Below are 11,956 nucleotides of genomic sequence, written 5' to 3' on the forward strand. Positions count from 1 at the left end.
TCATGCCACTTATTAGCTTTATGACCTTACTTTCTAAAGCCTCAGTTTCTCCATCTGTAAAATGAGTTGCACTGCATACATCACAAGAATCATAAAGAAGCAGTGGATTTAAAGCTAGAAGGAGCCTTTCAGATCATAGAATTAAATGTCTTCATTGTACAGATGAAGAAACCAAGGCCTAGATTGTTCAAGAGACCTAGGGCCATAGAAGTACTAATTAATGGAACTAAGACCAGAAACCAAGGCCTTTGATTTCAAATTTAGTGCTCTTTTCTAAGCTTTCTTAATGGATAGGAAAGTACTTTAGGATCCCAGCATAAATTTTCATTCTCTGATCTCATTAGCTAAGTGACCATGAGCAAGTCATTCTTCCTCCTGGAACCTCAGTTTTCTCATCTGTAAAATGGGGATGATAACCCTTGTACTACTTGTCTCACAGGATTGTTGGGAGGAAGCATTTTGTAAATCTTAAATAGTTATAGGCATTTGAACTATCATGACTTTAGTTTAGAAAATATAATTACAGAGGGCAGGTAGATGACGAATTGGATAGAACACCAACTCTGAAGTCAGGGGGACCTGAGTTCAAATCCAACCTCAGATCCTTAACTCTTCCTAGCTGTGTGACTCTGGGCAAGTCACTTAACCCCAGTTGCTTCAGCAAAAAAAGAAAAGAAAATATTATAAAAAACATTGTTTTGTAAAATATGAGCTATTGTTATTGGACCCATAGGAAATAAAGGGCTTTTTGGATTCATTTTTGTTTGGCAGGGTTTTTGGCCAGTGTAATTCATGAAACTATTTGTGCAGTAGGTTTAATCTTAGTCATTATAGAAGGAAGTGTCCATATCATAGAAAACCCACAAGTTTTGAAGTATCAAAATAAAGCATTTTCCCATTAGGAAAAAAGCTGATTTCACTTCCCAGGCTTAAACTGTTAGCCCCTGAAGGCAGGGCCTCCTATCTGCCAAATATGACATCAGAGACATATTTCTGGCATCACAAAGTTCCATGAGGTCACAGCACCCTTATCTATGTCACAACCTGCCAGCCACAGCAAGTCATTGACCTCCTCTACAGAGAAAGGAGCAGGCCTATCTTGGCACTAAACCTACCCATCAGACACGACTTGCTCTCCACCAAGAATTAGCCCCTCGGTGAAACGGAGAATGAAAACCAGGCCTGTTCCCAAGGTTGGGTACCATGCAGGGCACAAAGGAGCCCACTAGTCCCAAAGGGATCTAGCAAGGGCCAGACCAAGGCTATGAAGTGCAGTCAGAAAAATAGTGGGAAAAATACTGAATTGGGCTTAGGAGACCTCAGTTTGAATCTTGATTTTTCAAGTTCTAAACTTTTGTAATTTTCTGAAAGTCCTTTCAATTCTCTAATCTAAAATAAGAGATAATCATTCTGGATGATCTCTTAATTTTCCTTTTATCCTAAATCCTAAGACCCTAAAAACACAGTATAGGGAGCTGCCACATATACCCAATCATTGAACCAAAATTGGATTCTGACCATCACCCCATCTCACCAGAAGTCATCAAGGGCCACTGAATGTAAGAGCCCAGGCTATACAAAATATAGAAATGTCTCTCCCCATAACATGTCCACAAACTTCTCTTTCCCCAGGTCCAAAACATGGAGCAGTGGAAAAAGAGGTCTAGATCCATCAGGGAGGCTGAGCTAAACCAGCTACGGACGGTAAGACAGCTACGGACAGACACACACACACACACACACACACACACATATACACACACACACACACACACACACACACACATACACATACAAAAGACTCCTTAAATTACTTGCCATCTAGGGGAGGGGGATGGGAGAAGGAGGGGAAATTGGAACACAAGGTTTTGCAAGGGTCCGTATTGAAAAACTATCCTTGCATATGTTTTGGAAATAAAAAGCTTCAATAAAAAAATAAAAAAAAACAGATTCCTTAATCTTTAAATTGATATCCTAGTATAGAGATCTTCGAGCCAACAGGATCCAGATCATCTCATATTACAGAACCTAGGATTGGGAAGAAACTTTAGAGGAATCTAGTTCAGCCCCCTCATTTTGTAGAGAAGAGTTTCCATGAGGACAAATGCCTTATAGAAGGTTGCAGAGCTCCATTCAGAGTCACAGCTTGGACACAGATCTCTTTATTCCAAATCCAGGGTTGTTTCCACTACATGATGTTACTGCCATCTTCTCACACTGTTTTAAATCACAGGCTGAGCTGACCTGAGAAGTCCAGGAGTGGAATGGATGGGAGAGAGGTAGAGTGAGGGGAAGGTCCCAGAAAGCTCATTACTATTTCTCCTAACTCTTTATGTCCTCCTGTGTAGGTGATGAAAAACCTGTCACTCCTGAAGCTGTTGAAGAAATCAAATCCCCGTGTAATAAGTCTCCATAATCTGGCGAAGTCCTGCTGGAAACTGCTATTTCAAGTGCCCCAGATACTTCGTGTTTCCTCTAGGTGATCAAGACTCTCACTGTACCCAGAAATATAGTGCGTGGAGCATATGTGCCTGCCTGCTGAGGCTATACTGCCAGTACTCCCAATTCTGGAGAGTGCTAGTACCCTGGACAGCTCCAGGGAGGAGGGTGGTGTAGAGAGAGGTAGAAGAGTGCTTCCAAGTTGGTATTTCTCTTCCAGAGAGAGGAACCCTGGGAATTCCTTTGCATACTTGCACCTTAGGTCTGGAACCAGCTTGAGTTGAATTTTTATGGCTGGATGGGGTTAGGATAAAGAACACTGATGCTAAAATCAGAGGGCCTCGGCTTGAACCCCTGGCTCTTGCAACTTAAGCTTGGGCAAATCACTCTGGGATGAACTCTCAGTTCCTTCTTCTGTAAAATTGGAAGATTAGGGTGAAGCTGACCTAATTGATCTCCAAGGTTCCTTCCAACTTTAATTCTATGATTCATTCTATATCTCTAGGCAATTCTCAGCCTTTCTGCTCTGTCAATCTCTCTGGCAAGTCACCAGCTCTCTGTGGACATTCAGTAAAGAGTGCCTTAGACCTTAGGACCCTATTCGCCACCCCTGAACATATCTTGTCGAATACACCTCTTCACCTCTCTTTATTCATTCATTTAACAAATATTTATTTTCCCAGCTGCTGCTGCTCCCAAAGGACAGATGCACGACTAAAATGCTGCTGCCCCCCCCCCCTGAATCTGGCCCCATTGAAGGGACCAGCCCATTGCAATTACCTTTTTGACAGAAACCATCCTGAGATTTAAAAGCTTCAATGATTTGCTTCAAAGGATTTCTGTCTCTCCATTTAACTTCCCCATCTCCCTTCTTCCTTGGGGATCAGAAACTGAAATTCAGAAGTAAGAGGAAGTCTTAAAACAGAATGCTGGAGTGGGAAAGAATCTTAGAATATGACATTTTTTGGCTCTAAGTTCTGCATTTTACAAAGGAGGAAACTTCAGTGCTTTGCCCAAGGCTTAACATTAAATTGTAAAAGCAAGATTCTAACCAGGCCTCCTGAATCACCATACAATGTTCCTCTTCTCTCCTATTCCAGTCTCCTTTTTGTCCCTCTCCTACCTCATTCTGTCATACGGGTCTTTGCTTCTGATAACAGGAGTGACATTATTCTGTTTTGGATATGAGTTGTGTTCAAGCATCACCTCTTCTTCCCAAAGACAGATTTGATTAAGATTGGGGATAAGGGGAGGAAGGGGTGGAAGAGTGCAATTGCAGGGCTAAATGGATCTGATCCACTCTAGGTCTTGGATTTCTGTTGTACTGACCACTCCCTACCCTTTCCCCTACCATTCTAGGACCAGTTCTGGTACTTCCTCCAAACTAATGGAAATGAACAGAGCTCCCGTAGAGATTGGAGACCTGGTAGCAAAGAATGCAAAAGTAGAGAAGGCAAAGGAAAACGTGGAGAAGGCCAAGAAAGGGGCCAAGAAGGCCACAAAAGCTAAGAGTCAATGCTGTTCTTTCTCCATCTCCTCTTCCAACTCCAAGGTTAAAGCCACAAAGGCTTCCCACTTCATCGTCTTGAAGACTTTTCCCAAATCCCGCAAAGCAACCTCCCAGGACTTTAGCAAACCTTGGACATGGTTCGAGGGCCTGCCCAAACGTATCCACATACCAGCTCCCAGAACACTCTGTCGGCCTTCTTCACTTCGATGGGTAAAGCGCTGCTGTACACGGTTCTGTTCTGCAACCTTGGAGCTACCAAGGGCTTATCCCTACAAAGCATGATTCGGGCTGCTGCCTGGGTCAAATGTCTTAGACCCAAGCTCTCTGTGTGTTTATTGGTGGTAGGTTTGGTGTTGGGATTTGAGGCAGAGGTTCAAATCATAGAGCTAGAATAGTACCTTCCCCAAGGTATCTTAGAGGTCATTTCACCTTCACAGGTTGGGACATTAAAGCCCTAGGAAGAGGAGAAAAGACTTGACCACAGATAACAGGCAGCAGAACTGGCACTAGAAGTTAAGTTCCCTAATTTTTTTTAAATTTTTTTTTCTTTTGTTAGGCAATTGAGGCTAAGTGACTTGCCCCAGGGTCACACAGCTAGGAAGTATTAAGTGTCTGAGACTGGATTTGAAGTCAGATCCTCTTGACTCCAAGGCTGGTACTCTATCCACTTTGCCATCTAGCTGTGTTCCCCAAAGCTTCCTAATTACAAATATAGTAATATGTTAACCTGATAACAATAACCTAGGAGATGTTAGAATGACATCTTGCAGAGGAAACTGACTTTAGAATTAGGAAGACCAGAGTTAGGGCTCTTATCTCTAACTTGGTGTTTGGTTGATTTCCCATGACCTAATTTAGGGTTGTTGGTTTTCCATGACCTAATATGGGGTTCTCTTGGCAGAGATACTGGAGTTGTTTGTTATTTTCTTCTCTAGATTATTTTGCAGATGAAGAAATTGAGACAAATTAGAGTTAAGTGACTTGCCCAGTGTCACAGCTAGTAAGGGTCTAAGCTCAGATTTGAATTCAGGTCTTCCTGACTCCAGGTCTGGCAATTATCCACTGATCCACCTCTGATAAATATTACCTATTTGAACTTTGGAAGCTTTAACCTCTTTGTGCCACAGACAACACTTCTAAGATAAGGTGCAGAACTGTAACTACTGTGTATTACTAAAGGAATTTCCTCTATCAGTGAAAATTATAGATTTGAACCAAAAAACATTTTAAATAAGGACTGAGGTTTCTGTGTGGTTACAATGAAAGAGACATGAAAAAAGATCTTGAACCTTGGGTTCAGAATTCAAATCCTAATTGTGGAATTAAGTTGATGTACTCTGGTCATGGCAAATAAGTCAGTTAAATTCTTTAAGCCTTTATGTTCAGGGGCAGCTAGGTGGCTCAGTGGATAGAGCACCAGCCTTGAATTCAGGAGGACCCAGGTTCAAATCTGGTCTCAGGCACTTAACACTTCCTAGTTTTGTGACCCTGGGCAAGTCACTTAACTCCAGCCTCAAGGAAAAAAAAAAAAAGCCTTAGTGTTCACCTGTCAAATGGGAAGAATTATATATATATATATATATATATATATATATATATATATATATATATATATATATATATATATATATATATATATATATTGCCCACCTCAGAGTTTATGAGGAAAGATCTTTATAAGTTATACAAATTTATTATTATAAAGTCCTTTTCTTCAGAAATGCTGGAGAGGATGTGCAAGTATTATTCCTCTTTTGCAGATAAGAGACACATCAGAGGTTAACTGATTTGCATGGGGTCACCTAAATAGTATGTGTGGCACTAGAACTCAGCTCTTCTAATTCTAGGCCCAGGGACATTACATTTAACAAAAATAGGATTTTCCTCCTTGCCTCAAACAAGCCCCTAAATTTATGTGAAGATCCTGGAATACAGAAGTGACTCCCCACCAAGGGCTCTCTGAATTATTGCCTTTTCCCTTGACTGGGAATAGTCTTCCAAGAACTCATCCCAGTCCACCGTTTTAGCAGTGTGGCCTTTACTACATCCACCTCACGGGGAAGAAGTCTGGAAACCGGTACTATCCTAGACAGGTGACCTTACATATCCCCTGTAGAGCCTACTCTTAAGCAGCTCTCCCTAGAGACAGTGCGTCCTCTTAAGATTTTTGAGCAGGCAGGTGGAGCTAATATAAGAGCGAAAGGTCAGCCCGCGCCTGCGGGAAGCTCGAGAGAAATCACGATTGTGCAAATAGATGTCTCATGCAGCACAGCATGGGGTTAGAACCATCTGGCCAAGATCTGTCTGTCCTTAGGAAGAAGAAAAGACTGGAAGGGGGAGGAAGTGGGCAGTCCTGGAGAGGGAAGTCAAGAAAACTAGGAATTTACTGGGAGTAGAATTAATCCTGGGCTAACCCAAGTCTGGCCAGCGAGTAGGGCTCATCGAAATCTGCACGTCATAATTGTTTCCCTCTGGCTTCAGAATCGTCCCCCTTCCATTCCCCACTTCAAAGATTATTCTGGGGGAGGAAAGAAACGAGGGATACAGTCCCTCCAAGAGTGCTAATTCGGATTGGGCACTTGCACCCTTGAATTGTAGAGGGTTCAGCCAAACAATTTTGATCTTACATCTCTTCTGATGTTTCATTGTGGGATGCTCATTATCCTCAAGCTTCTGGCAGCTCTTTACCAATTCGGAAAGCCTAGATTTAGAATTGAATAGGATCCTTAGAAATCATCCTTTGTTTTACCGGTGGGAAAACTGAGGCACCACCCAAGGGAAATGAACTATCCAAGATCATTCAGCTGGCAAGCGTCAGAGCCCAAATTAGAATTTATATTGTCTCGGAAAGCAGAGTTCTTATCATTGACCCAAACTGATTTTTTAAATAGTATATTGTATTGATTAGAGATAAAGCAAATTGGATAAAAAATATAGAGGACCAGGCGATTTGGATTCTAAGTTTAGCCAGAGATTCCTCCTTGACTCTGACTCTGGGCCTCACTTTATAAGAATATTGGATCAATTGATCATAGGAGCGTAGGAGCTCAAATTTTGATTTTGAGATGAAAGGAACCTCAGAACCCATTAGTTCCACTCTCGTTTTACAGATGAGTGCGGGGAGTTGGTTTTTTGTCCAAGGTTACACAGGTAGTAAACATAAGAGGATACATTTGGGTCCAAATCTTCTGAATCCTGTCAGTGCTCCCCCCCTTCCTCCCTCCTTTTCTGCTTTCTACTAGTCTCAAGCTTCTAGTGGGGTCCCGTCGGCAGCTGGTCTCTGCCAGTGAGCCTGGCCAGGTGCGGGACCTGGGGCGGTGAGGCAGCGGGTACACTGGGCAGCGGAGGGGAGGGGGTAGAGTCAGGGGGTGGGAGCGAGAAGGAGGGAGCCAGGCAGTGGGAGCTAACGGGTTGGCCAGATGAAGCTAAGCGCGAGAGGTTTGGTCTCCTGGTTCTCCTGCTCCGTCTTCCACATGGGACTCCGCATACTGTCCTGAGAGGAGCCATGGCACTGGGTTTTCTGCTTTCGGCGCTGCTGCTGCTGCTGCTGCTACCCTCCTTTGGTAAGGCACCCACGATATGCTGAAGCACTCACGGTATCCCTCTGCAACGCGCCCTCTCTCTGTCTGCTCTTCCACGTCCGTCCTCCAGCCTCGAGCCCCAAGGTGTGCATCCCTTCTTCCCAAAGCAAATTCGTTTCTTTCCTTTGGAGCTACTACTGTGGCGCCTTTCTTTCCTTTAAAATCGCTAAACTTTTAGCCTGCTCTGCTTGACTGCCTATCATTCTAGAGCGTGTGCGCTCTCAGCCTGCCTCTGCGCCCAGGTTGAACCTCGGCATCCTGTACGTTCCCTCTCCCTCTCTCCCTCTCCCTCTCCCTCTCCCTCTCTCCCTCTCCCTCTCCCCTCTCCCTCTCCCTCTCCCTCTCCCTCTCCCCTCCTCTCCTCTCCCTCTCCCTCGTCCCTCTCCCTCTCCCTCGTCCCTCTCCCTCTCCCTTCCTGTCCCTCTCCCTCTCCCTCTCCCTCTCCCTCTCCCTCTCCCTCTCCCTCTCCCTCTCCCTCTCCCTCTCCCCTCTCCCTCTCCCTCTCCCTCTCCCTCTCCCTCTCCCTCTCCCTCGTCCCTCTCCCTCTCCCTCTCCCTCTCCCTCTCCCTCTCCCTCTCCCTCTCCCTCTCCCTCTCCCTCTCCCTCTCCTCTCCCTCTCCCTCTCCCTCTCCCTCTCCCTCACCTCTCCCTCTCCCTCTCCCTCTCCCTCTCCTCTCCCTCTCCCTCTCCCTCTCCCTCTCCCTCTCCCTCTCCCTCTCCCTCTCCCTCTCCCTCTCCCTCTCCCTCTCCCTCTCCCTCTCCCTCTCTCTCTCTCTCTCTCTCTCTCTCTCTCTCTCTCTCTCTCTCTCTCTCTCTCTCTCTCTCTCCAGTCTCCCATTGCAGCGGGCTTCTTGCTCTCTATCCGCTGAACCTCTCCCTCAGTTCTTAAGCTTTCCTTGGCTCCCTATTTCCCAATTTAGCCCCAGTTTACTTTCTCTCTGCCTGGGGCAAAGTGAGCTTAATTGAAAGCTGGGTTGGGGTACAGAGGGAAGACTGGGATGAACCGCTCCGGAGGGCCCTGAAAGAGATGAACCATAATTGATTTAAGAGCGAGCTCTTTCTGCAGTACAGGAGGAGAAACAGAACTCTTTGTGATGTGGAGGGTGGGACAAGTTGTTTAGCCCTATCCTACAAATACTAGAGTGGAGATAGGGGTGGGAGTCGGAAGAGTTAAGCTAGAGGTATATATATTCATTGATTCATAGGGAGAGGTACGGGTTCATTCCATTGCATTCCCTCCCTCTTTTTTTCTGCCTTATATTCCAGGGACTTTAGACAAGGCTCGAGATACCCAGGTAGAATGCCTTCAAGTGTACCGCGGATTCTCTGCCTGCGTACTGAAGCTAGGAAGTAGCATGGCTGAGGCACAGGGACTGCCCACAGTCTGTGGGTGAGTAGAATTCATCTTTCCTCTCCCTCTGAAAGCCATTTGCCACAAGTGTCCCCTACCAGCCTTGGTGTCCCTACAGGTCCTGCCTGGAAAAGATTAGGAGGATGAAGAGCAGAAGAACAGAGATGACATCCTCATTCTTTTTACCTGCTTCTCTTAGGACGCCCTAAGGATACTCATGACCTCTTTTCTCCCCACTAATGAGCAGCTGCTATTCTACCTACCCTCAGGGAATTAATTACCCACGGTATTTGAAAGAGGGGAGTTTATGTTCCTTCACAACCTCCCAAGTGATCTGCTGAAATATTAAAATTTTTGATCTCCCCACAGTACCCACACTAGCCTGACTTTCTGATGGGGACAAAGGATATTTCTGATCAAAGCCATGCAAAATCTTCCTTTACGTGAAAGGAAATATTTTGGTGACCTGTCTGAAGGCTAATGGTTTTAAATTTCATTGAAACTCATTGTCTTTTAAGCAAATAGCATTGGACAGGGTCAGGTCTGATCCAAAATCTTTTACTTTCTTTACCATTTCCATCTCTTAATAATCCTACTTCTGCACTGATTCATTGTATGACTGTCTAAGCCTCAGTTCACTCTGAAAAATGAAGAACTAGTTAATCCCTAAGGGCTCCTTCTGCTCTGATTCCAAGTTACCTGAAAGGATTGAAATATAGAGATGGGAGTACAAAGTTATACAACCCAAAAAAAAAAAAAAAAGTGCTAGAGAAAAAGCTTGCTACTAAGCCCAATTGCTATTCTCTCCCCCAGGAATGCCAAAATAACTTTTTTCTAGCCTTATATTCACTATTTAAGTTCTACTTTGGATTCTTTACAGCCTCTTTAAATCTGATTTTCCTATCTCTTCTAAATAGGGAAATATACCCCGAACCAAGACACCATGTTCTCCTCACAACATCCAAAGCATCTCAATTTTGGCCCCACCTTTTTCCCTCTATACTCCTACAATTAGCTAATTCACCTTCATATGTTATCTTCCCTTGTCCCTTTGTCTTGTCATTGACCCCATCAATCCTGGATCTCCTCAAGTATCTGCTTTTTCTACTCTCTTCTTTAGCTGATTAAGACTAGAAGCTATACAACAGCTGAATCCACTACAAATTCATTGGTATTGGTGTGTGTGTGTGTGTGTGTGTGTGTGTGTGTGGATGTGTACTACAGTTAAACATTTATTAGGCCACTATTAATTACAACAGATATCAAGATGATAAACAATGGGGCAGCTGGGTGGCACAGTGGATAGGCTCTACAGCAATCCTTTTATTCTTCTCTGACTCGAAGTGACTATTCCAAAAAAAAAAAATATCGAATTGACTATTCCTAAGTTTCTCTCATCAAGACTTCCCTTTTAGCAGATGTTCTCATCTTCCTTTTTATTAATTGTAAACTTTCATTGTCTCAATTCTACACACACCTCAGAACTCTTCTAGATTGTCTCCTGCTATCTCTTCCTTTGCCTCTAGTCTTCAAGAAGGGTTACCTTTCTCCTTATCAAGATAAACCTCTCTACTTGTGCCTTTACTTTCATTTTCCACAATTTCTTCCTCTGGCTGTCACCAACATCTCTCCAAATAAGCTCCCTCCCCAATACATTTTTTTTCCATCTATCTCATCTGCTGTCCTCTCTAGCTACAATCCTTCATCTCTCCTCTTTCACTGCCAGTGTTTCCTTAAAAGAATAATCTATTTGCTTCTTTTATTTCCACAATACCTATTCATTTCTCAACCATTTGCAATCTGATTTACAATCCCACCACTGAAATGAAACTTTTCCCAAGATTAATAGCAATTTCTTAACCCTTAAATTAGTTTCTCAGCCAACATTTTCCTTGACCTTCCTGTAGATCCTGCCAATGTTAATCACCCTCTTCTATCACGTTGCTTTCTCTGGTCTTTCTGTCTACTCAGTTTCTTTCTCGGTCTTTTTTGCCAGATCATCCATCTCCTGGTCCTCTAGCAGGGCTCTGTCCTATGCCCTTGTCTCCCTCTATGCTCTTTTTCTGGTGTTGTTATCTGCTTCCACTGGTTCAGTTATCTCTCCCAGATGATTCCCAAATCTAAATATTCCACCATAGTCCTTTTCCTGAGTTCACTTCATAACAGCAACTTGCTGTCATCTACCTCTTCTTAGATGTCCTGAGGCACTTCAAGCTCAATATATTCAAAATCAGAACTAATTCTCTTCATCAATTAATTTACCTCTCAAACTTCCTTATTTCTCCTGAGAAATTGATTAGATGTATAAGCTAAGAATCACCCTTGAATATTCATCTACTCTCACTATCTCCCAAGACCAATGAATTACCAAGTCTCTTAGACTTTATCTTCACATCTCTTGAAGAAATAATAAAAGTCTGGAAAGATTTACATGAACAGATGTTGAGTGCAGCAAGCAGAACCAGGAAAACATTGAATACAGCAACAAGAATGTGTGATATTCAAATTGAATCAACAATTCAGTGATCCAAGGGGATTCCAATAAACTTTGAATGGAAAAAGCCATCTAGAGAGAGAACTCTAGAGACTGAATGCAGATCACAGCATACTATTTTCACCATCTTTATTCTCCTGTCTTTTCTTCTCATGGTTTTTCCCTTTTGTTCTGATTTTTCTCTCCCAATATAACTAATATAATATATAAAAAAACAAACAAAAAAACCCCCTCATATCAATAAAAAAAAAAAAAAAAGGACACGTATAGCCTAAAATACACATTCACACATATAATAGCTGGAATTTATAAAGCCCTATGGCCAGGAATTTTACAAATATTATTTCATCACCACTACAACCCTGAGATAAATGCTATTATCCTCATTGTTACTTACTCAAGACACACAATTAGCTATCCACTACCCACTTAGCCTCTTCTACTCATGGACTAATACTATAATTCAGATCTTTATCACCTCTCTTCCAGACTATTTAATAGATTTCCAATTGAAGAACTACTAAAATAATCACTGGTCTAACCATATCACTTCATGCCCCCCTACACAAAGAACCTTTAGT

At 43.1% G+C, this 11,956-nt stretch overlaps 1 protein-coding gene across 1 annotated transcript; it reads left to right on the forward strand.

Moving 5' to 3' along the window:
- The first annotated feature begins 1,019 nt into the window (after nt 1–1,019).
- TP53TG5 (TP53 target 5) lies at nt 1,020–4,263 on the forward strand. The gene is made up of 4 exons (XM_074288494.1): nt 1,020–1,193; nt 1,633–1,704; nt 2,349–2,479; nt 3,799–4,263. The coding sequence occupies exons 1-4, from the start codon at nt 1,170–1,172 to the stop codon at nt 4,229–4,231; spliced, it is 660 nt and encodes a 219-aa protein (XP_074144595.1). The 5' UTR covers nt 1,020–1,169; the 3' UTR covers nt 4,232–4,263.
- The last annotated feature ends 7,693 nt before the right edge of the window (nt 4,264–11,956 follow it).

The sequence above is a fragment of the Sminthopsis crassicaudata genome, chromosome 2 (assembly GCF_048593235.1).
Source record: "Sminthopsis crassicaudata isolate SCR6 chromosome 2, ASM4859323v1, whole genome shotgun sequence".
Lineage (NCBI taxonomy): Eukaryota > Metazoa > Chordata > Mammalia > Dasyuromorphia > Dasyuridae > Sminthopsis > Sminthopsis crassicaudata.